This window comes from Sminthopsis crassicaudata, chromosome 5, assembly GCF_048593235.1.
Source record: "Sminthopsis crassicaudata isolate SCR6 chromosome 5, ASM4859323v1, whole genome shotgun sequence".
Classification (NCBI taxonomy): domain Eukaryota; kingdom Metazoa; phylum Chordata; class Mammalia; order Dasyuromorphia; family Dasyuridae; genus Sminthopsis; species Sminthopsis crassicaudata.
The window spans coordinates 115053549-115078473 of record NC_133621.1 but is presented as its reverse complement, the minus strand read 5'-3'; the positions used below and the strand labels follow the sequence as shown (position 1 = coordinate 115078473).

General features: G+C 47.7%; 1 protein-coding gene across 1 annotated transcript in view; it reads left to right on the top strand.

Moving 5' to 3' along the window:
• The window catches only part of SND1 (staphylococcal nuclease and tudor domain containing 1), a 462540-nt gene extending 437815 nt beyond the window's left edge, over positions 1–24725 (top strand). The window contains exons 17-24 of the mRNA XM_074268024.1: positions 4918–5106; positions 13400–13541; positions 19366–19489; positions 20449–20518; positions 21828–21941; positions 22160–22363; positions 23926–23970; positions 24079–24725. Of these exons, the coding sequence (XP_074124125.1) occupies positions 4918–5106; positions 13400–13541; positions 19366–19489; positions 20449–20518; positions 21828–21941; positions 22160–22363; positions 23926–23970; positions 24079–24144 (954 nt within the window). The 3' untranslated portion in view covers positions 24145–24725. The remainder of the gene's footprint in view (positions 1–4917; positions 5107–13399; positions 13542–19365; positions 19490–20448; positions 20519–21827; positions 21942–22159; positions 22364–23925; positions 23971–24078) is intronic.
• The last annotated feature ends 200 nt before the right edge of the window (positions 24726–24925 follow it).

Genomic DNA, 24925 nt, shown 5'->3' with positions numbered 1-24925 from the left:
CACATACCCTTATCTGACACCAGAAAGAGAAGCAGTCCTGTCACATGCCATTGTACATAGCCTCTAAAGGAGACCAGCATTTCCAGAGTTTGTGCACCCTACTCCTGTTGATCCTTTCCTTCTGAGCTAATCATAGTAAAAGATCCTTGTAGATATACTGTGGGTTAGAGAAAGAAGAATGGGGCTTATCCTATTCACTTAATAAGTCCCAGATTTTCCAATAGCTTTCCTAAAAACCATTTCCTCATTTCCAGTAAACGACATTTTTGACTCCTACTTAAGCTATTTACTTGATGGGTAACCCAGGACAAGTTGGTTAACTTCTTTTAGCATCAGTTTTCTTATCTTTAAAATGTCAGTGATAATTATACTTACCTCACACAGTGAAAGCATAAAAAAAATAGATGAAGATTACATACCATAAGGTATGTATGTCAACTACTTTATCCAAAGAACTGGGCTAGGTACTACTGAGGCTATAAAGATGGTTATGATTTACTCCCCTCAAGAAAGAAAACCCAAACACATAGATGATAGATGACATGTACCATGAGAGAGATGAAGTACTTTAAGGATTCACAAAGGAGAGGTTTTTTAGGATATTAAGGAAAGGTTTATGAAGGAAATGATCTTTGAGCAAGGCTAGCATGTCAACAAGCCAAGATAGGAGACAAAGGCATTCTGGGGAAAAGAGACAGTTTTAGCAAAGATGTAGAAGGGGGGAGGGGCACAAAAAGCATATTCAGGATAAATCAAGAAGTCCAGTCTGGCTGGTAGCACAAAAGATATATGTTGGAGATTAATGAGAACTAAGGCTAGGAACATAAGTTGGGTTGAGTTCTAAGATACCTTGTTTGCCGAAACATGAACTTTCTTTATTAAGTAAGGAGTATGTAAACAGTGAAAATTTTCAGGTGGGGAAAATGGTATGATGAGAGCATTAATCAGGCATCAAAAGTCTCATACATTGCTCCACAGAACTCGAAGTGGTTCATGCAGGCTGACTTCTGCCCCAAAAGGCAACTTCAAAACTGAGGGGTGGCAGTATATAGAAAAACTTAAGGCCCACAGGCCTGTAGGGGAGTTGTCCCACAGGGCCAAAGGCAAGAAGTTGCACCTTCTCCTTCCACTGAGCTTGCCTCTGGCTTGACTTGGGGTCTATGGTTTGATTGAGAAAACCACAGCAGTAGAGGCAGTAATAAAAAAGGAACTACTAGTAGCCCGTGGGTGGCAGCTTTATATCCTCCTGCAGCCCGCTTCACAGCCCAGTGCCAAAGCTTTTTTCTTAAGTAGCTGGCTGGGCTCAGAGACTTGTCAGGCACAAGTTAGCATATTGATTGCAGGCAGGAAAAGACTGGTTTAGTGCCAGGGTGGGCCCTACCTATCAAGAAAGAACTAGGCAGTTCCCGGAGGCCATTGGTCCTTTCTGAGGTTTGCTGTTTCTGAGAGCCAAGCGCTCTGAGTCTTGTCTCAAAAGGGAATGATGTACATTTGAAGTTGGTGACGATAGAAACTGCCTGGTGGCTTTTTCATTAGATGCAATGGGATTATGGCCAGCTTTTTCCTTGTACAGGTTTGTCTCTCAGTACTGGTCTTTAAGAGTCTATCTAGATCTGGGCTTCTTAATCAGAGGTTTAGGAAAAGGGCTAATCAATGGGACTCTGAATAGAATAGTAGATTTCAGAAGAGGAGAAATGATATCGTTGTTTCCACTGACCTTTGGATTCCTTTGTTTTATTTTTCTTTAAAAAACATTATTCGTAAAGGAGTCCATAGGCTTCACCAAACTGCCAAAAGTGATCCATCCATGATACAAAAATGGTCTAAAGCAGCAGTGCCCGAGGGCTCATAGAAGATACCTAACAGTCTTAGCACGCAGTACTCCCTCAGAGGGGCTGCTCCTACCGCTGTTTCCGGGCATATGCCTCCCCTGAGCCAGGATGATTGTGCCAAGGATGCAGTAGTAGTCCCAGTTTTCTTAGGAAAGGCCCAAGGAGGAGACAGAGCCCCTCTTCTTCCTGTTACTTCATTGGAATTCCATGTGGAGAGGAGCTGTTGGGGGGAAGGGAAGGAAATGTTATCCAATTGGTTGACAAAGCCCAGCAATGAAAAGATAATCTCCATTTTCCCTATTTCTCCCGTCTCATTCTTCCCCACCATCATCTTGAAATCATAGCCATTCAAATGGAAAATCTCTTCAATCTTGAACTGAATGTTAGAAGGAAAGGTTAAAAGCTGCTTTCGAGCATTAAGGAAGGCACCATAAGGAGGCTCATGAGTGTGACATGCCTATCTCTGATCCTCTCCTGAATTCCGTGCCACCATTTAAGGGCTAATAACTTCTGTCCTTGAGTGTCCTGTCTTTATCTACCCCATTGTCAGCTGGTACTTTCTGGGCACCAGGGTGGTAGCAGGAGGCATTGGGACTTCTCCCTATAAACTAGTTGCCATAGCAGCTTGTGATCCGAGCACCTATTTTTATTGATTTGGCTGCTTTCTAAGCAGCAATTCTTCTGTTCCCCTCCTCTTATCTCCCCCATCCCCCTTTACCGCCTCCAATTTGGATCCCTCTTGTGAGACAATTGCCAGTAGAAAAGAGAGGAAATGCATATCTAATAGTCTGTGCCTCTTTTCTCTTATTGCATGAGGTTTCGTTGGAGCCAGGTAGTGTAGCATAGTGGGAATGCTAGAAAGTGACTGGCTTTCCATTCAGGGTCCTGGCAGCACTCACCCCTCGTACGGAGCCTTAGATGAGATAAAGGAAAGTAGACAGCTGGGTTTGTAGAATGAGCTGTGTGGTCCAATGGAGGAGAGCAGTCCTGATCCTTGTAAGGGGAGTGGAGTGTATTTGAAGAGGAAAAGGTTAACACTGAGCCAAAGGAAGCGCACATTTGTCACAGGTCAGAAGGAAAAACTTTCCAGAAGGGACTAGTCAGTTTTCAAGCATCTATTAGGCACTGTGCTAAGCAGTGATGATACAAAGAAAGGCAAAGACAGTCCCTACCCTCAAGGAGGTTATAGTCTACTAAAGGAACCAGGAAAGAAGGGTCCCTTCACCCCTAATTATATGGACTAAACTATATTCCATTATTCACATAATTATTATATTTAAAAGATTAGCTATCACTATGTGTAAAATGTAGGGATGAGAGTCTGGTTGTCTGGTCAGTGGAACGCAGATTAAAACTGGTACTTGTTTCATCTAGGGCTCTCCCCTCTCAGATAGAGTAATCATATCCCCGTGCAAAAAGCTTCCCAAAATCCTGGTGGAGGCTGGGTTGCCCCATGACCCGCGCTGCTGCCACCGCTGGCTCTGTCCCAGGCACCAGTGAATTCTCAGGTATTTAGACATTCATTTCATTGTTTAATCGAGCTTGAAGCCATTTAAATTAATACAAGTTTTTACACTTGGCAGCAAAGGCTTTTATGGCCCCCTTTAGTGGAGTGAGAAGGGAGGTGAGAGGAGAGTCGGGAGAGAAGTATAAAATGAGCTAGATCCTCGAATGAGAGGGAAATAGTCATTGAGGGGAAGGGGCCTATATCTGAGGGCTTTTCTCACACTGGACCTTGTGAGCTGTGACTCTGCTATTTAGTATCGCTCCTAACATTGCACCTCCTTGGATACCAAGTGGATGAAGCTATTTCTAGAACAGGAGAAAGAAGCCAATGCACTACGTAGGGTGCCCAGAGGAATTATTTAGACCTCAACTCTCACCAACCAGCACAGATACCTTGTCTGGGCCCATGACCTGGGCAAATGGTTACATTAGAGGGCACTTGCCATTGCTGACACCGAGGGACTGTGCCCTCTATGAGTACAGTGCATAGATTATAGGATTTTTATGTGTAAGGGACCCTAAAGATCACCTGGTCCCACTCAGTCTGTCTTCTTCCTGTTCCTGCCTGGCATTCATGGCAGCCACTTTAATTACCTTCATTAAAAATTCATTCATTCAACTCCTCCAGGCAAAGCACTGCCTCCCCAATCCTCAGGGACAGCCTGGTTCCCTAAGGGCCCACTTGTCTTTCTGCTGCAGAGCTGGGGGTGGGAGCTGAAGAAGGGTGGTAGCCAACACCAGCCATGTTCCTCAGCCTTTCTCTCTGTCAGTCTCAAAGCACAATGATATTTGCCACCCTAAGGCAAAATCACGGCTGTGTCCAGAAACCTGAACTTTCCCTGCCCTCTGTTCTTCAAAGAGCCCTGTAGTGGACTAAGATTGCTTTAGTGATTGGATTCACCCCTTGAAGCCCCCAGTTTGTGGCGGAATGATGGGAAGGTCTTGGATGGAAAGGTATAGTGCAGGGATGGGGAGCATCTGCCCTGCAGGCCATATAAGGCCTGTAAAATCATTTGCTAAGGCAAACTGCAGGAGATGATGAGCTGAAAGCTAGGTACAACAGCCTCCCACTGCTTGAGTTCTATAAGTTGACGATTTTGTGTGGATATTTATAAATATCCAAATGGCCTTTAGCAGGAAAAAAGGTTTCCCATCCTTGGTTTAGTGGATGTCCTGGTTATGTGATATTCCATCTGGGGATTCCCTGGCCGTAGGGAAACAAGGAAAGTTTCCAACAAGCTTCCTGTTAAGGGGACACAGATGGCCTGTAGCCCAGGGGCAAGAATCTGGGGTTCCTTGGTGACATGATTTGGGACCATGAGGTCATAGGTCCTAGCTTTAGAGGGAAGGGTTCTAAGAAGTTCAGTCGGGCGGAGTGTTTCTAGCCATTGATATTGCCCTGCCTGCGACATCCTTGCCCACTACCGTTTCATAGAGCAGGTTCAGCCAGGTCTCAAGTTACGAAGAAACATCACAGTGTCTTCTGCACACACTTGATAGTTTCTTGCCTTTCACCATGCATCAACCCTGGTGCCCCAGAGCCATCCTCTGCTGACTCGGTCCCTTCTTTTGTCCCCAGGTGGAAGTAGAGGTGGAGAGCATGGATAAGGCTGGGAACTTCATCGGCTGGCTGCACATCGACGGCGCCAACTTGTCAGTCTCCCTGGTGGAACATGCGCTTTCCAAGGTTCACTTCACGGCTGAGCGTAGCTCCTACTACAAGTCCTTGCTGTCTGCTGAAGAAGCTGCCAAACAGAAGAAAGAGAAGGTAAGCAGTCACAGACAGGGGCTGAGATGGAAAAGGCTGCAACACCTGGAGCCAGAAACTGGGCAGCTGCTCCATCTTTTCTGCCTATCGTAGGATCATGAACTTAGTCCTGCAAGGGAGAGTAAAGGTCATCTTGTCCAATTCCTTCATTTTACAAAATCCCGGAGAGATGAATGGCCTGCCCAGGGTGGCAGAGAGGCATCAAGGTGCAAAGCTAGGAGTTCAGACTCGGGCCTCCTGATACCCTAGAGGGTCATATCCAGGAACAGAAATCATTTTGAGCAGGAATCTCAGCTTGATGGCTTGGGGTGTTCTTTCTTGCCCCAGACAAGCCTGGACTGACCAGCAAGACCTGGACTGACCAGTGGAGTTAGGAAGCTTCTACTAAATGCTAATCTAATATGTCTGCATGCCATAAGGCCTTTTTAAAGGCCGGGCCAGTGAAGCTAAGCATAGGCAGGTCCTACAGCTGGAATGGTGTCAGTGGGGAACCATAAGTCGGATTTCTAAGGGCTAAACTCACTGAGCTTAGACAGGCTCATTACCAGGTTGGCTGTAGGATAAAGATTTTATTCTCCCCAAAACAATTCTCAGTCACCTACTAAATTACAATGGATTTCTGATTGGCATCAGTGGGGCAAATACCCACACCTTCAGAATTGTAGATCTGTGAAGTTAAGTCAACAAGCCCTTTGCAGAAGCAGGGGCAGCCACAAAGGGAGCCATCTGCTTGGGTCAAATGGGAGTGGCAATTACATTTGTCTCCCCTTAACTTCTTACCCTCGCCATTGAATCATTCTGTCCCAGGTACAGCTATCATTCAGGTATAGCTCAAGAATACTCATTTAGTCTTTGTAACAATAAGGCATTTGGAGTGAGAAAATGGATTAAGGTAGATAATAGGGAAACAATTGGGAGCTGAGCCCCCATAAGGGAGAGAAAGAGGGGATCGTGGCACTTTTACCAGGCCCCTGACTTCTCCAGGATTCCTTGGATGGCCTGAAGCCGTCATTTGAATCTGCTTCACATTACCCCGTAGTCGGGAAGCCCATTTTGGAAGCTACCCCCGGAGAGACATAAACCTGTTAGGATGGCAGATTTACAGTATATCAGCCTCTGCAGATACTGCATTGAAGAGATGGGGGATGGGTCAGGAAGCATTTTTGGGAAACAAATTGTCGATTAAAGAACAAAGTACTTGGGTGATGGGAGCCAGCCTTCCCTGCCCCCACCTACCCTCTCCAAAAGCCTGGCAGTGCTTGACTTACAGCCCAGCACTGATAATGGGGATAAATCAATCGGCCACCAATTTGTCAGGGTTTCTCTGTGCTTGAGGAGGATTTTGTAGGACAGCCGTGCTGAGCCATAAATTTGTTCTAGGAATAAATGTTTCCTTCCCTATGGGGGTAATCATCTGGTTCTATGTCTCCAATTCCCAGAGTGGGGCCTGCTTACCTAACTAAAGGCAGGGGTTCCTCTGCTCTTTTTTCCATTTCTCCCCATAAAAGAAGACTCTTTCCTTTATCTCTTTCTGCCTTTATCTTTCCTCCCCTCATGGAATTAGTTTTTTCCCCTTAAAACTTCTGTCTTTCCTCTCAAATCATTTATCTACCCACCTAGAATAAGCCAAATACATAGATTTTTTGGAATTTGAGGATAGCAATATTAAATTGCAGTTCAGAAATCACCCAAGATAATAGTGAGGTAGGAGAGACCAGTCTTCCCCGTAATCACTTTGTGATAGAAGCCCGCTTTCTGTACACAAACAAATACCCCTCAACTAGGAAAGGATTTTCCATCTTTTTTTTGTTGTGGCTCCTGAAAAGAAAAAAAATTATTTGAAATGCATGAGAGCTGGTGCTTTGGATGCTGAGAAATAAAGGATGGTGAGATGGGAGAAATTGAAAGGACTAGAATATCTTGTTTTATTTTCCAAAGCCCAGTTTCCCAAACATCCTCTTTTCCTGCTCCGACAGCTTCTCTAAACATGTGGGGTGGGGCAGCATTTTCTGCCATATAAAAAACCCTGTCCTTTCTGGTATCTCTTCTAAGTTCCCAAGATGGAGATGAGAATTGGTGGACATGTTTAGGTGAGTGCCACGTGAGCAGAGGTTGAAGTCCTCTCTGAGTAGTCACGATGAGTAGTATGAGCAGCAGCAAACACCCGTTTTCAAGACCCAGATTCAAAAACAGCCTCTCCTTCTGTCACTCCCACTCAGCCGCCTCCTCGCTGCCCACTGCAGATGGAAACAGTTCTCCAGACCTCTTGAGCCAAGAGTAGGAGAGGCCAGGCCCTCCAGGCTTAAGCCAATGGGGGATGAAGGGAGCACAGCCGTGCCAGGTGTTAGGAGCAGGCGTCATTATTTACTCTAAAGTAGATTGGGCTCAACGAGCCCAAGTCATCATTTGCTGTTGCCCTTTGATAAAGCCAGGAAGTCATTATCAGTGATTAATTACTTAGATTGAATGTTTTTATTTCAGCCCAGTTAGAGAGCAGGGCCTCCCTCCCTGTGCCAGGGGCTGCCCTCCTACCTTTTACTTCCCACCCTATCCCAAGGAGGCCGCAGAGCCTCTTCAGGGGCCTGTAGGTGCTGGCAGAAGCTGCCAAGCCTGCTCCATGCAGATCTCCTTGCAGGTCCTGGCTTGGCTAGCTGGCCTTGCCTGCACTCAGCACCAGGGGACACTAGGAGGACTGCAGGGCATGATTGCTGGCCTTGGGGCAGGAAAATCTGGTGAGTCTTTGGGACCAAAGCCCAAGACCATTGGACTTGTATTGGCAGAGGATATGTTAAGCTCCAGACGAAATTACCAAGGCACTGTGAATGAAGAGGGGATGTCTGTGGCCAGCTAAGCAACAGGAAGAGGTGGCCATTGGAGATATCAGTACATCAGAGCTGAGAAAAAGCACCTAAGAGCCCAGGAAGTGGGCCTGTCCTCTCCTCTCTGGGACTCTGGGGGAGATGTTAGGAGAAAAGCACAAGACCGGGGGCAAAGGGGGTGATGCTGGTGATTGTCTGCACACCCTCACACCCAGGCACGTGTACATGCATCTATTTGGAGAACCTGACAATTGGATTTTCCATTTAGTAGCTACCCCCTGCTGGGCTAATTCCTCCCTGTCCCTACACAGACTCCTCAGTGAAAGGACTGGGTAGAGCCATGCCCTCCCCTTAGTAGGAGGCTGACTAACGGCAAACCCCATTTTCCTCCCAGGGCCCAGGGTAGACCTGGAAGCCATGGGGTCAGCAACAGTTTCCTCTTTCCATTGTACTGCCTGTTTTCTCTGTCTTCCCATCCTATCAGGGCCCTGACTGAGAAAAAGGGGGTATCGTTGGCCATTGATTTTGTTTTATTTGGCTCCCCTGCTGTGAGCGTCAAGGCATCCTCCACCCTGGCCCCAAGCCAGTCCCTCCCCTGAAGCCTGAGAATAGCAGTATTAAATAGAGTTTAGCAAGGAAGGACTTGAGCCAGCAGATCCCCAGACCATGCTTCCCACCTCCTGCCAACTAAGGACAGGGGGCTCCCTGGGGAGGGGAGAGACAGGACAGAAAAAAAAGCTACCACTTCCTGACCTGATTTGCCCTTCACACCACACTCCTGGCCTTGCCGCACAGCTTCTTTACCAGCTCCCACCAACAGGTAGTGGTTCAGAACCTGGTATGAAGGGTCAGAGTGCTGCAGCAAAATGGAGATCTGTAGACAAAGAACTTTTGAGGAGGAAGTCGGGGAAAAGGGAAAAGCTGGACTTCACTTGGATCTGGGACCATTGCTCTGAAGGAGGGTGTAGACAGGGCCATCCTAGCCCACGCCGTGGGGAGCAGGGGGAGAACCTTCCCTGGTCTAGTGAAAATCTCCTTCAGATATCTGAGCCTAAAGAGAACCTGGGTAGGGAGGAGAAGGGATGGCTGCAGCTTCTTTTTTTTTTTAACCACTAATCCACCAAACAGATGAGTAACAATGAGCTGGAAAATACAGCCTCCGGGAGCGCTTCCCCCATTGTCCCCAGGTGGCTGGGGAAGCACCTCTTCGGGACTCTCCCACTGAGGAGTCAAGGGAAGCAGCCAGAGTGCCCCCCGCACTGCGGGACCGAGAAGAGGGGACCAGGGAGAGGGGCCTCTCCGGAGAGGCCCGTTCGGTGACAGGCAGAATGTCAGCCTTGGGGATTACAAGTGACACGCTGCTTCTTGGTGATCTGACGTGATGAAGCGAGGGAGTGTGTGATGGCAGGGAGGACGTGGCATTAGCAGATGTCTTGTCAGTGTCTATCTTCTCACAACACAACATCCAGAGTTGAGGGGGAGCGGATCGCTACCTCCAGAGCCCCCTTCTGCTCTGGGGTCAGGGAAGGGGCTGGCCTGCCTGCGTCCTGAAGACCATGTCCTCCCTACCTTCTTCCCGTAACGAAGTTCCACAACCCATCTCCGCCTGTCAGCGGCCACTGGTCTCCAGGAGCAAGAGGCTGCCCTCCCCATTTTACAAGAATGAAGACTGAAGCTCGAAGAAATTCCATGACTTGCCCAGGGTCACCCAGCTTGTAAGGCAAGACCCCAGGTCCAGCATTCTCTCCACTACATCACACTGCCTCACACTGCCTCTCCCCAGTCTTCATCCTTGGATTTCCTCTTTCTCACCTTTAGCCTTTGTCCACCAGGTCCTGGCATTCCACCATTACTGCCCTTGGCTTCTCCGCCTCCTTAACATCCTGTAAGGTGTGGCTAGGCTCCCCAGGCGCTCTTCCCATCCCTTATTCTTAGGGCAGCTGTGGCACTCTTGATGTAACCTTCACCTTAATGTTGGTAGGTCCTCTTGAGCTGTCATAGTAGGGATCAAGGAAAGATCAGTCCGCTCTCGTCACTGTCCGGGGACACCAAGGTTACTCCACTTATGTTGGAAAACTTTTTTCTTATACAGACTGACTTCCCTTCTTCTATACAGCAAGAGCACAGACTCCCATTACGGCCTAAACCAACATGACTTCTCTCCTCTCTTTGTTTATGGAGCCTGGGCCTATAACCAGAACTTCTTTCGCTCCTCATGGTCTCTGGATTTATCCTTCATGCTCGGGCATTCTTCTCCCCCACAGACAGAGAGGAGAGACACCAGGGAAGAGTTGGCACTGAGGCTGCTGGCTGCTTCTCCCCCAGCCCGAGGCTCTGCCCTGGGATCGTCCCGGGGACACTGCCTTTTGGATTCAGTGGGCTCTCTTAGAGGTTTGGGCATCACACAAGGTAAAAGGAAAGAGTATTGGGGGTCTAAGAGGAAATAAGGGGAGCAATAGGGGAGGCAAAGGGAAAAAAGGACCCTTAGCAAAACAGGCAGAACCAGAATTACATTGTACACAATAACAGAAAGAACGTGCAATGATCAGCTATGAAAGGACTGGTTCTTCTCAAGAGTTCAGTGATTCAAAGCCATCCCAATAGACTTTGGACAGAAAAATGCCATCCGCATCCAGAAAAAGATCTAGGGAGACTGAATGTAAATCAGCACCCACATGCTATGTCCACTTTTTTTTCTCTCTCACATGGGTTTTTTCCCCTTTTGCTCTGATTTTTCTCTCCCAACATGATTCATAAATGAATGTATATTAAAAATCAATAAATTTACTAAGAGTTTAAAAAAAAATTTAAGCCCCAGAAGACTAGCAGACAACCTCATTTCTTAGCAAACCAAGGCAAGAAAGCACAAGCCTGGGGAGCTGGGTACCTCTAGTCCCAGTTTTGGGGATGGGTTGTTTTTTCTTTTCTTGTCTCTTCCATTGGTAAATAGGGTGAAAGAAAAGCCAAAGCTAATTGGGGCATCAAGAAAGAGAACAGAGCTGTCGTTTGAAAAACTGTCACACTCACTTTTTCTGGTCAGCCAAATTTTGGGGAAAAGGGTCTTTTTTGTGTGTGTTGACCAAGTCCATGTGAATCTGGTGGGCAGAATTAATGGGAGTGTAAGAGTGTGTGGAAGTCTTTTGAATATGAGGAAGTTGGAGAGTGAACATAGTATATGGTGTGTGATGGGTAACGGTAACAGGTATAGGAGTTAATAGAGTGGAAGTTAATATGTGAAGAAGTAATTAATTGAGTGGCAAAATGAAGGAAGAAATAGCAGAACTTTAAAAAGTTCTAAATGCTCTGCTTTTTTCTCCCATCTTATTTCCTTCCCCACATAATCAATCGCATGCAGTGCTAACACTCGATCCAATAGTCCATATACACTTTTATCTTGGGAAACGAGGACAGGAATCTTGACAAAATTCTGTTTTGTAGACTGGAAGTCTTGAAAGCAGGTTTGGCACCACAAAAACCGCACCTACAGCTTTAGTCAGCATCCCTGCAGCCAGCCCTCTTTCTTCATCGGTGCCCTCTGTGAATCATACGGTGGAACACGGCCCTGGTGCCCCTGTCAGAGTGGGGATGGGATGTCCTCTCTAACCTGGGGGGGGGGGGGGGGGATTTCACACTCTTCACCTGCACTCTGTTTCCATTTCCAAGCATGAGCAGGAGGCTGGTTCTGGCTGTCACAAAATCTTAGTTACAAAATGCTAAAGCTGGAGGGGCATTAGAGAGTTTCCAGTTTATCCTCACCCCTCCTCTGCCCATCCCCTCTCCCCCAGCCCCCATTTTTCAAATGAGGAAACAGACCCAAAGAATCTAAATTACTTCCTCAAGGTCACACAGCTCTGGGTCAACGAGCCAGGACTCCTTGCTACCAGGTCACAAGTATTTCTATTACATTCCTGCCTCTCACCTCCTGGCCGTTGGGGTCCCTCTCTGTGTAATCCCCATTGAGGCCCAGGTCTCCTGTGTACTTTGTCCCAACCTGCGGTCTTAGACCTCCTTCTAGGACCACCCACCAGTCCTCAGCTTCCAGCTGCTCAACTAGAAAGTCACCTCCCTTCCCAGGTCTGACAGGCCCCAGCCCTTGGATAATCTCCCTCCTGCAGGATTGGACTTGACGTGCCATCACATTGAATCAGCGTCGGAGCCACCCCAGCCCTGACAGCTTGGTGGGAGGAGAAGGGAGGGAGGCGAGGAGAGGTTAGAGCGGGAGCAGCCCAGGCTCTGCAGTAGAAAAAAGGGACCAGGGTGATTGGAAAGAGGCTTCCTTGGTCCCTGTGCTGCCTGGGCCTTCCTTGTAGGCAGTCTTAGGTGCTGAGGGCCTCAGAGGTTGGACTTAAGGGACTCGCCCTAGCACCTCACCTGTGGAGTTCAGAGTGGGCCTTTCCCTTTGGGGCCTCCTCTGTCCCCACACAGGCCCAGTGCCTCCCCATTCTCCTGGGTCAGTCTCTCAGCTCCTCATTGATTCAGAGCCAGAATGTCATCAAGGTCAGCATCCCTCTTTTTACAGATAGGAAAATTGAGACCAGAGGGGTAGTAATGGAGTTGTTCAGAGTCAATTCAGTAATGAAAGAGCCAGGTGGTGGCAGAGAGGGTAAACTCCTCTTCCTGCACTCGGCTCTGGCCTCGGGCACTTACGGATGTGTGACCCCGGGCAAGTCACTTCATCTTGTCTGCCTCAGTTTCCTCATCTGTAAAACTAGCTGGAGGAAGTGGCGGTCTGTTGAGGGCCAGCTCTGAGGAGTCAGAGGCATCAGACCAGCCCAGGTGTTCCCTGTTGCTTGTGCTGAAGCTGAAGACTGTGTAAACTCAGAGATATTGGCTCGCCACTCCTCTCTTCTCTTGAGAACCAAATTATCTTTTTGGTAACAAGGAAGCTAGGAAACTGCCAGAGGAAAGTTCTCATGAGAAAGTTGCTTGTTATGGCTGTGTCCGAAGATGTAAAAACTCTTACCCTCAGATCAACAAATGGACTTCGTTGCTAAGTACCCACTTTTCCGGCATCATGCTTCCTCCTCAGCAAGGCCCCTGAGCCAGAGTCGGCAGTCCACTCCATGATCTTTGCCAAGAAAACCCCAAATGGGGTGACAAAGAGTGGATACTACTGAAACAAGCAGACCAAAACCAAGAGCCCTCAGCCTTTCCCACTTTCCCAAGCTGCCTTAAGTAGCCCCAGTAGTTCCTATTCTGAAATACCTGGCCAGGTCACCAAAGGTACTATATATACAGTAAGTACAAAAAACACTTTGTTGGATGAGCTCCACAAATTCCAGAGCCAGAACTGTGGGCAGACAGACAGGGAGAGAGGAGAAACAGCAGAAATGTAAGATGCCCAGAGAGAAAACTTCTATAGGTGGCTCCCCTGTTTTCTCCTCATGTACCTTCCTATCCCAGGCCTGTGTCTGTGTAAGACCGACTTCCTCCCCTCTGTGTGACTGTGCTCCTCTCCCCTTCTCTGCCCATAGGTGTGGGCCCACTATGAGGAGCAGCCCGTGGAAGAGGTGTCGCCGGTGCTGGAAGAAAAGGAGCGCTCCGCCAGCTACAAGCCTGTCTTTGTGACGGAGATCACCGATGACCTGCACTTCTATGTTCAGGATGTGGAGACCGGTGAGCGCGCTGGGCTTGCCACTCTCCCCGTGCCCAAGAAGCTCCGTTTCTCCTTTTGTGCAGTGGGAGAAAGATACCGTGCCCCTTGTGAATGAGTTTCCCTGAAAGCCTGACGCGCCCGGGTGCGCCCTTAGCACCCCCCACTCCACCCAACGCCTGTCAGGGCCTGGCTCACTGCTTTTAGTACGGGGACAAGAAGGTTTTTTTTCTGAACCTTAGAAACTAGTGGGAAATTAGTGGGACTTAGAAACACAGGCAACGCCTGTGGCCAATGGTCTCCCCTTTCTCCCCAGAACACCTTGGCTAGGCTGAGCAGAGAACAGATTGTCTCAGTGTCCAAGAGTCGACGTAAGCACTCCCCTTCTTCCTCCCACCTCATGATTCCATTTTCTGAGGTGCACATCTCCCCAGGGAAGAGAGCCAAAAAGGGAAGATCCTTGGTTCGCCTGTGCTGGGTATTTTTCCTTTAGAGGTTAACAGAACCCCGAGTAGAGTGAGTAGCCAGTTACCATGGAAACAAGCGGAGCTCTGGGGGTAGACGTCCCATGGGCATTGCCAACCCTTCTTGAAGCCCCTAGCCTCTCTTCACCCCCTTGCAGCTCCTCATTTCCCAGGCTCTTCTGCCTATGGAAAATCGTGCTCCTGGAGGCCAGAGAAGCGTTAAAAAGATGACCTTTAGAGGCTGGGCCAAGTCTCCCTGCCCTGCTGTGTACTTCCTTCCCCCTTTCATCTCTACCCTGCCTGGAGGAACAGAGTGATGAGTGAAGAAGAGGAGGCTCTCACAGCATCCTCCAGGCAAGCTTAGAGCTGAGGGGCAGCAACAGCCAAGGAGCAGAGCCGAGGAGGCTCCAGCAGCCTGCCCAGCCCGGCGCTGATGGCTCTCCTCCTCTCTCATGGTATTTCTCAAGAAGCTGCCTTTGGAGCAGGGCAATTTTGACAGAAACCCATCCTTTATTGGACTTAGGCTGTCTGCGTCTGGGATGAGAGAAAAGCAGGAGAAAAATATCCTTAGCTATTAGAGCAGGAGAAGAGAGGGAGCAGCTTTTGGCATTGGGACAAGCGAGATCCTAGGAGAGACTGGGGAGCTGGGAGTGGGGCTGTTAGGAGACACTGACACCACCTCAAGGGAAGCTGCCTTGGACCCTGGAGCCCAGCCAGGAAATCAGAACTGAAGAATTCCTATTTATATGCAGCTTTGAGGTTTATAAAAGCCTTTCCTCCCAGCATCACTGAGAGGGCAGCAGTGAAAGGATTATTCTCCCCATTTTTTGGAAATCAGAAAGCCGGGCCTCTGAGGGTTTAAATTATTTGCCTGCAATTACACAACTAGTAAGTGTGGGTAGAATTTGAACCCAGTTTTCTCACCTCCAAACCCTGGGCTCTCTGCCCACAGTGCTGTGCTACTTCTGGTTATATCTAATATGCTAAAGTTGAAAAAAAAAAATGTTACTTTTTTCTCCAACATGTGGATTGAATTGAATGAGAATAAGGATTTCTATGTGGTAGTCAATGCGAACCAAATCTAGACACAAGGCCAAAGGTTGCAGAGAGTTGTCAGGCAAACCAACTCACATCAGACTCACCAAAAAGTAGCTGCTTTAATGAGACAAGACCAAGTAGTGGTCATTTTTGGAGTGGGAGCAAAACAGGTATCACTAGTTTTGCTCAAATAACGTAGGGTACTTCTGTGGAAGGAGCGTCCCACAGCAAAGAGGACACTAGCCCAGGATTGGAGGCTGCTTGCCATACTTTCTCATTTTGACAATAATAGCAGCTTGAATTCACATCGTACAGCATCTTCACCTACACATAGAGATTTTAATTAGTGTCAAGAGGTTGAAGAACTGTCAAGAGAGACTGAAGGTGAATAATAGAGCTAGCATTTTGGGCATTCTTTACAAAACTACATACTTACATGTGTTTGCATGTGTGTGTGTCATGTATTCACTTATTTAATCTTCACAGCCACAGACAGCTACAGAGTATTAATAGACAGCTACAAGTATTAAAATCCTCAATTTATAGAGGAGGTAACAGGTTCAGAGAGGTTATGGGGTTTGCCCACAGTTGAAGGAATCTCACTACATGTCTGAGAAATGTATACAGCCTTTACTTGAAGAACTTCAGGGACGTGGAACCCATCATTTCCTTCCTGCTGGAGGGGGTAGCTCTCTTTGTTAGGAAGTTCTTGCTTTGCAGTTTTCCCTCTTATGATAGACTATCACATGCTTGGATTCCTCTATCATTGGCTCCCTGTCCCAAAATCTTTTCATTTTTAAGCTAAATATCCCTGGTCTCTTCCACTAGCTAACATGAAGCATGATCTTGAGATTCTTCATCATTCTGGCTACTTTTCTCTAGATGCTCTCTATCCTATCAATTTCCTTCCAAAATTATAGTGCCTACTACTAAGCATAATGTTCCAGATGAAGTCTGAAGTACAAGAAGATGATAACCTCCCTGGACCTGGACACTTGATCGTGCTTCATGTAGCCCTGTATTTATCACATTCAGTTTTTGGTGGCCACATCACACTATTGACTCATTGAACTTTCATGCCACTAGAACGCCCATATCTTTTTCAGAAGAATGTCATTTTATACTTTAAAAATTGATTTTTTTTCCCATCTAATATAAGACTTTACATTTATCCTTACTGAATTTCATCATCTTAGGTTTGGCCCAATGTTCCCTGTCAAGTTTGTTTTAAACCTATCTCTATTACCCACTATGTTATCCATCCTAGTTTTGTACCATCTGTGAATTTGAAAGTGTGTTATCTATGTCTTTATCCAAGTCAAGATTGCTCTGGGTCTGACCATCCAAGCATTCTGTCTACTAGCCCATATCTTTTTACTTTTGCATAAGATGAGCTTGACACTGCTGAATGCTTTGCTCAATCTGGGCATGTTATGTTTGTACTGCTACTCTTGGCTACCTCAGGTAGAACTTGCCCATTCAAAGAAGGAACTTGTCTGGCCTGATCAGACTTAACTTGGTGAATACATGTTGACTTTTCATGCTCACTTTTTTTTTTTGATACCAACTTTCCCTCAGTGATATATTCCAGTATTTTAGCAGAAGTCAAAATCGGGCTTATCAGCAGACTTCATTTTACTCTCTCATTTGAAGATCAGGTTAATATCTGCCTTTCTTATTTCTTCTCCCCTTCTTCACAATCTTTCAAAGATCACTTACAGTAACATAACAATTGCATTTGTTCATTTGTTCTGTTCCCCAGGATAAAGTTCCTCTGTACCTGCTGAGTTGATTTCATTAAGGACACGGGGTTACTATTGGTTTTGTTTGTGCAAAACTTTTTAATTTAATATAATCGAAATTATTTATTTTGCATTTTATAATGTTCTCTATTTCTTGTTTGGTCATAAATTCTTCTCTTCTCCAGTCTGATGATCTGTTTGCTCTTTCTGTCCAGTGGCATGTAGTTCATTCTAATGAGAACGCTGCTTCTGTTTCTGTTTGTTTTTCTCATGCCTTCTACCATCCTTTCCCTTATGGTTCCTGTCTCACAGCCTAGCTTGTGATGCTTCAGCTGACAAACCTTTTAACTTCAGTCTCCAAACTGTAAAGTGAGAACCATAAGGGCACCTCTTCTCAGGGTGATTGTGAGGATTCAGTGAGTCAGTGTTTGTAAAGTGCTTCGCTCAGGGCCTGGCATATAGGAGATTTAATAATCTAGAGTTGAGTACCTCATCTCTCAACTCCCAGATTCTCCTGTACTTCTTTGTCTCTGCAAGGCAGACCTGAAGTACTTTGGAGAACGGCACCTTTCATATTATCCCACACAAGCCCAGTTCTGTGATACTGCGTCTTTAGTCATTATGTCTTGTGGAACAATTGTGGAGTTACTTCATCAGGACAAGAACTTCATGGTTAGTAAAGAATGAGCTGCAGAGAACAGCAAAGACAAAAAAAAGAGGAAAGGGATAGAAATAATGACCTCAGGCTGAATTGCCAGAATAACTGAAGAGAATAAGCAAATTGAGAAAGAGAAAAACTTTGAAGCTTTTATGCTCCCATTTCCCAACCTCAAGACAACTTTTACTCCTTATGGTGACCTAAATGGTTCTGTTCTTTCTCTCTACAATCCACCACTTGCTTTTAGGAAGTAACTAATAAATTGATCCTATTAAGTTGTAACTAATCAATAGAACTGGGGCAGGGGATGGGAGAGCAAAAAAGCTCTGATTTTATCATCTCAAACCAGGAAAAACCATGTGAGTGAGTCATGAGATAGAAATGATCCTAAAGTGCCTTAGAGTAAGCTCAGCCCTAGTCGTGACATTCATTTCTGTAGGAAGGAATTGAGGATTGTAAAGTGTTCACTGGTGGGTGAGGAGAAGAGTCAGCTCCCTTCAGATCCAGATTCTTGGAAAAGCAAGGAGAATAGCTTATTACAGTGGCCTGAGAGACCACATACACAGGTATGGTTGTACACACACACACACAGTCTAATCCTCTGACCTCACTGAGAGCAAAGTTATCCTCTGAAGTGACTAGAGAGTAATAGAGAAAGTGATCTGCCAAACTAGAGTTGGGCTCTGGGCAGGCTGCCCTGAAAGAAGGCAAGGGAGAAGCCAGCAGATTTGCTGTTGAGTCAGGGAAGGCTTCCCAGGAGAGCTTCAGGTAAGCTGTGTTAGACAGTAGTGCTGAGAAGAAAACCTAAAGGGTTCCTGCAGGGACAAAATGCATGGACCAATCCCCCCCCCCCCCCCCCCGGGCACATGGTAGTAAGAGAAAGGAAAAAGGGATGGGAACTGTTTAACCCAGAATTAAGAGGAATTCAAGCTTCCCAATAGGGAGAAGGATGGCATGGATATAAAAGGCCACCTAAACATTCCTTCTGTTACCGATGAGGCAGCCAGGGATTATAAATGAGGTTTTAGAAGTTAGCACTGTATCTGTGTTCCCAGCATAGTACAGATTGGAACAGGGAAAGAAGAAACCAACCCAACAGCACTCTTGGAGTTCATATCACCCCCAGAGTGGGTAAAAATGTCTAAAAACCAAGGAACAATGAGGTCAATGAGGAAATCACACCCATTTGAATAAAGGAGAATCTGGGCTCGTTAGGCCAAGGTTTTATCACTTTTTTTCCTAGATTCTGACTCTGCTTTTAAGGCCAGATCCCTATTGTTTGAATATTCCTTTCTTGAGGATTTTCAGTGGTCCCTTATCTCCATCTTTGCCTTTCATCTCACTATGTAGGTTGTAGGATGGTATAGTGGGTAGTCATACTAGTTTTTTTGCCTAGAGGTAGACAACCATCTGTATGACCTGGGCCAGATATAGTCCTGGAGTAGAGAAGCTGGAGGATGAGAGAAGAGTAGATGAAAAGATGAATTGCTATATCCAGAGAACTGTAATTTGGGATCCATGGTTTTAGTCGGGTCCTTTCTTCCTAGAAAAATCCCACCTTTAGGACTGGTAGGAGTTAGGAAAATGTGCACCACTTGCATGGAGCCCTGCTCCTTCCTGCTCATCCAGCTGGCCTAATCACACAATCATAGGCTTCTAGCTAGATGGAACCTCGGGCCAATGTGGCCGATGAGGAAACAGAGACTGGAGGGGGCATGGGGGCTTACTCACAGCCACTCAGTAAAGGCAGAGCTGGAATTTGAACTCAGGCCCCTGACTCTTAGCCCTGGAGGGTGGGGGAAGCGCTCACAGGAGGGGGTAGGGGGACTGACTCATAATTGAGGGTTCAGGAATGGAAGAGGTCACTGCCTTCCTACTCAGTGCACCAGCAGGACCTTGAAGTGCGTCACACTGGCCTCACCTCCACTGTCACCCACACGCACAGGTACACAACTGGAGAAGTTGATGGAGGGCATGAGAAATGATATTGCCAGCCACCCACCCATAGAGGGATCCTATGCCCCTCGACGAGGAGAATTCTGCATTGCCAAGTTTGTGGATGGAGAGTGGTAAGCACCCAGGACTGAGCAGGGGAGGGGAGGTGTCCTGGGAGCTGCCCCACAGCCACCCACATTCATGTGCCCAAGATAGCCCTCTTGGGTCTGCGGCTTTTCCAAGGTGGCATGATGACATCATTCTGCTCCTTTCCTGGCAGCTCCCTTGGCTGATAGGTTGCATTGCATTGCTAGTGATTTCCCCCTGCCAGCCCAGGGCCAGCTTTGGGGGCAGTCAGTTGGCAAGTTTGGATAGGAGAGCACCCTGCAGCTTGGCCCGCTCCCCGAATGCAGAAGCAAGTGGCATTCTCCCAACTCCCCTGGGGAACTAGCCTGGGGAAGGCCTGATGAAACTGAACCAACTGGCTTGTTCCACACTCACAGAGCAGAAACAGCAGTGCTGGGGGGCGAGATGGGGGGAGGCGGGAGGAGTACACTCCAGCCTGGGGACAACCCCCACGTTGTCTGAGGCTGGTGAGAGACTAGCACCCTGAAGTTGGAAAAGGGTCAGCTAAGGCTGGCTGCAGAGGGCAGGGCCCATGGCCTTCCCTGGGTGAGAAAGTGACTTGGACATGTTCCCTGCTATAGCCTCCCAGACAGATCTGCCGACTAATTACAGCTACTGTTTAGTGTTCTGGGTTTAAACAGCAGACATCAATCTAGTCATTAGTCTTGTTGCTTTATGCCCTAAGGACACATTAATCTGCTCTATGCATTCCATTCTCCCTCCCTTCTCCTTCCCTGGTTACTGAGATCCTGTTGAAGGTTAGACGTTCAGCCCAGGGTGAGAGAGCGGTGATCTCCAAGCCTTCTCCCAGCTCTTAGAAAGGTGACCTGGTGCATGGCCCTGCCGATCCATTCCCTGCAGCCGAGGGTTTCTGAAGAGTCTGGGCCCCTCTCTCTCCAATCCCCTATCTCCGCTCCCAGCCCCACCTAGTGTGGCTGTGTTTTCACTGTGGCTGATATCCTTGCAGGTACCGAGCTCGGGTAGAAAAGGTGGAGTCTCCAGCCAAGGTTCACATCTTCTACATCGACTATGGCAATGTGAGTGTTGGGGTTTTAGCAGGGTACCCTGCAAACCCAGAAGACTCACTGGGAAGGGGAAAAACGAATTCTTCTAGCATGCTTGGGATACAGACAAAGTTGCATTTCTAAGAAGGGGGAGAACACTGGGCCTCTTAACATTTTTTAGGTTACAGATTTCTTGGCAATCTGGTAAAGTTTCTTAGAATCATTTTTTGAATGCATAAAATGAAATATTCCAAGTTATAAAAGAAATCAAATAGCAACAGTTATTATAATATTTTAAAACAAATTCATAAGTCCCAGGTGAATAATCCCTGGAATAGGAGAATTGTATTCTGGTCAGAGCCATAGGCTTATATCCTACTTCAGGTACATATGTCCAAAATGCGTTGCTTCGTATAATCCTAGCGAGGAGTTGAGCCTGACCCCCTTCATTCTCCCTCAGGTCGCAGCCATGTAGGATGGGAGCACAGACTATAAGTGCGTCTGTATGGGACGTGGCTGGGTTAGATGTGTTCTCAGCATCCCCGTACCCTGAAAGAAAATTAACTCAGGCCAGGAGCAACAACTGCAGCAAACAGATTCCCAGAGACTTCCAGCAAGTCTTCCATGTTCCTCCCATAAGCCCAAGCTTCATCTCTCACTGCTCTACATCCACCACCTCCCCACCCGCCCTTGCCCCATTTCCTACTCACACTGGGGATGCCATAGATACAGTGGCAGGAGAGGGAAGGCCTTTCCAGCGGGGCCTCTGACACCGATCCCGGCCTGCTTCCTGTTTCCACTCTGGGGTTAGACTCAGTAATGGGGCGCAGAGAACAAAAGGAAGCTCTGAAAGCAAGGGAACATGGGAGTCCAAGGCTCATTTGCTCTCTAGTAGAGCCAAAGCAGAGTAGGCAGCCCTCCAGGGACTCCCAGGATGTTCCCCTTCTTAGCTGACAGCCGAGACCTCCTCCGTCTCTGCCTAGCAGAAGAATCAGCAACCTGTCTCCCAGAAGATAAGTCTTTGGAAGGAAATGGAAACAACAATTAGCCCAGTTATCACTGTGATTATTTTAATAGGCACCGCGGGTGTCCCCGGCACCAGACCTGGGCTGAGAAGAACGGAGTCCCTAGAATTAGCTGCCATCTGGGGCGGACACTGCCCTCCAGGGGTTGGATGACTGAGAAGGGCCGTGGGTGCGGCTCCCCTGGATCCCGCCCAGGGCCGAGAGTCAGAAACCCTTAGTTAGAATTCAGGGATTTTCATTAGAGCCCAGGGCCCGATCTAGGTGGTGTCCTGCAGATGGGGGATCTGAAGGTGGCCTTTTCCATGCTTTCCCCACAGAGAGAAATCCTTCCGTCTAGCCGCCTGGGTACGTTGCCGCCCGCCTTCAGCACCCGGGTGCTGCCTGCTCAAGCCACAGAGTATGCCTTTGCCTTCATCCAGGTGCCACAAGATGTGAGTCCAGACCCTTGTTTAATGCGCTGTGTTAAATGTCTGCCCGAGCCTAGGACAGATGTGCCTCTGGGTATATGAGCACGAGTGCACTGGGGGGGGGGGGAGGGGGGAACAGCGAGTGCACAAGGACGTGTTGGGCCGGGCTCGGTAGGATGGAGAGGGCTGATGTCCCAGTCACTAATGTCCTTGCTGTTTGTGGTGCTACTCTGCCCCCCCAGGAGGATGCCCGCACAGATGCTGTGGACAGCGTGGTTCGGGACATCCAAAACACTCAGTGCCTCCTCAATGTGGAACACATGAGCCCTGGTTGCCCCCATGTCACCCTTCAGTTTGCAGACTCCAAGGGTGATGTGGGACTGGGCTTGGTTAAAGAAGGGCTGGTCATGGTGGAAGTTCGCAAGGAGAAACAGTTCCAGAAAGTGGTATGTTATTAGGGGAGGGAAGCCTGCTGCTTTTCTTGTGGCAAAAATTACCTACGGGGCTAGGCGTGGGGGGGTGAAGGGGAGTAGCCACAGAAAATGAGAAGGGATCAGGGCCAGACCAACTACTTAATTACTTTCCAAGTTAAATGAGTTTGACTAACTTAAGTGCAAACTGGAAAGGGAAATTAACCCTTAACTTTTTCCCTAGATGATGGGCTTTAGAAAGCTCTGGCCAGAGAGGTCTTTGCCCTTTTCTTCTTCATATTCATGAGAAGACAAGGTACCGTAGCTCCCATAATGCAATTCAGACAGGTGCCCCCCTTCCTAGATCTATGCTGAGAGCTATAGGTGTTTTAAGCCATCTTCTAGGGATATGATCTGCACCCCTTCCATTCACATCCCAAGATTATCTCTGTGCCCTCTAGCCCTCACTATACTGAGGAAGGTTCCTTTTGTAAGGAACTAACAGGAGGGAACCTGCTTCCCACGCAGGTCAATCCGGTTGTACCCTCTCATGAGGGTAAATCGGAGATGTGAAGTTCCTTCTAGCTCTGCCATTATGAGTCAGAAAACTTGTCACTGAACAAAAAGAGGGCATTTTTCTCTTGCGCTCCACTTCTTGGCCCAATTGTTTGCAGAGAGTAGAGAAATTTGGTTTGAAAACAATACCTCTTTTGGGCCTTTACTGTCTTCCTTTCCTCCATTTCACCCATCTTTTCCCCTTCCAGTCTCTCCATTCCTCTTCTCTGTTTCCCTCCTGATGACCAGTCCTTACTAATTTATTTGTGGCTGGTTCATGGGTCGATGGTGTTGATTGTGAGAGTCAATATTTCTTTTGCAACAAGACACCACTGTTTATAAAATAGAGTCTTCTCTGCCGCTGCTTCTCCTCCTACTCTGGGGAAAGGCCTGACTGCTCACATTCCCTGTCCCTCCATCCCCACTTTGGAAAGCTACCTTTTCAATGGCAGAGTGAGTTTTCCTAAGACATATTCACATTTTAAAGATTCGTTGCATGAGGGAGGAGTGAGTTCTTCCAGTCATTGAACAGCAGAACTGCTCAGGCATTCTCTGGCCTCTGGAATCTTCCCAAATCGCAGAACCAGAATTTGAGAGTGGAAGGGACTTCAGTGGCTGGCTAATCTAGTCCAAACTGTACACAAAAGGAAATATGCACCGTGTCATAACCAACAAACGGTCATGGACACCAAGGAGGAGAACTCTATCACCTCCTCGTGGTGTCTTCAGGCTCGTTCCATTCTGCCCAGCTCTCACTGTGAGGAAGTCATTCCCTGAGATTGAGCCCAACCTATAAATTTGCCTTTTTACAACTTCAGCCTATTATTCCTGATTCTGACACTCTGGAGCCAAGGGAGCGCCCTATGACATCCCTTAAAATACTTGGACAGCTGTCATGTCTTCTCTGAATTTTCTCCATTTGCCTCGTGTTCCTAACCCTGATGACAATGATGGGGGTAGAGGGTGCCACTCACAAGATTAGGAGTGCCATAGGCTACTTCTTGTGGTCCCTGACATCCTTCTCTCTGCTCTTAAACTTACAGATCACAGAGTACCTGAATGCACAGGAGTCAGCCAAGAGTGCCAGGGTGAGTTCCTGCCCCCAAGGACCACTGTGAGATGGGAGAAAGGTGGGTCACATTGGTTGGGGAAGAACACACTGAACTAACACTGACGTTTTCTCTTTCTTGTTACAGCTGAATCTCTGGCGTTATGGGGACTTTCGAGCAGATGATGCAGATGAATTTGGCTACAGCCGCTAGAAAGTGTCTCTTGCCCCCATCAGCACCGCTTACACTAAAACCTTTTCCCCCTGGGAGGAAGGTCTCAACTGGAGAACCCAGGACTGGGAAGAGGAGGGAGGCGGGGGAAGGGGGAAGAATGGGTCCAGCTTTGCTTCAGTATATGGGACTGTCTTGGGAGGCAGAATTCCTAGGCAGGAGGATGGGGAGCCGGAAAGCTTTCCTAGGGGCTGGGGGCATTGCCATTTGGGCTGATGGATACTGCCGTCCCAGGATCCTCCTGACCTGATTTGTGTTTTTTAATTGTCTTCAAATCAACTTGCCTATGAACAGGAATAAACACAAAAGACTTTGTGCACAGGGGAGGCAAGGGAGAGCCATCAGCTAAGAGAAGCTGCCACTTGGTACCCTCCCTAACCCATGTGGCCTCCTTTCCTCTGTGCCTCCTAGTTCTCTGACTGATAGTTGATTACGTTACTTCTCTGATCTATCCATTCTTAAATGCCAGCAGCATCTACCCCTTGCTCCTTGTCCTAGATGCCAACCCCTGTTCTGTATTTAAAGCTTGCGAGACCCAATAAAGTAGTACAGTGCTGTCCGCAGCCCGTGTTGGTCATTATGGAAGCCAGAAAACCCTCTGCAACGTGCTCAGCCATTGGGGGCAAAGTGTTCATTCAGTCAATCACCCAGGGCATGAAGCGGTTCCCCCCAGCCCCCACTGACCGAGCCAGGTTTCATCGAGCCAAAACTGGGTCTGGATGTTTCCTTAAGGATCTGCTCCTTTCTCCTCTGTTATTGGCTG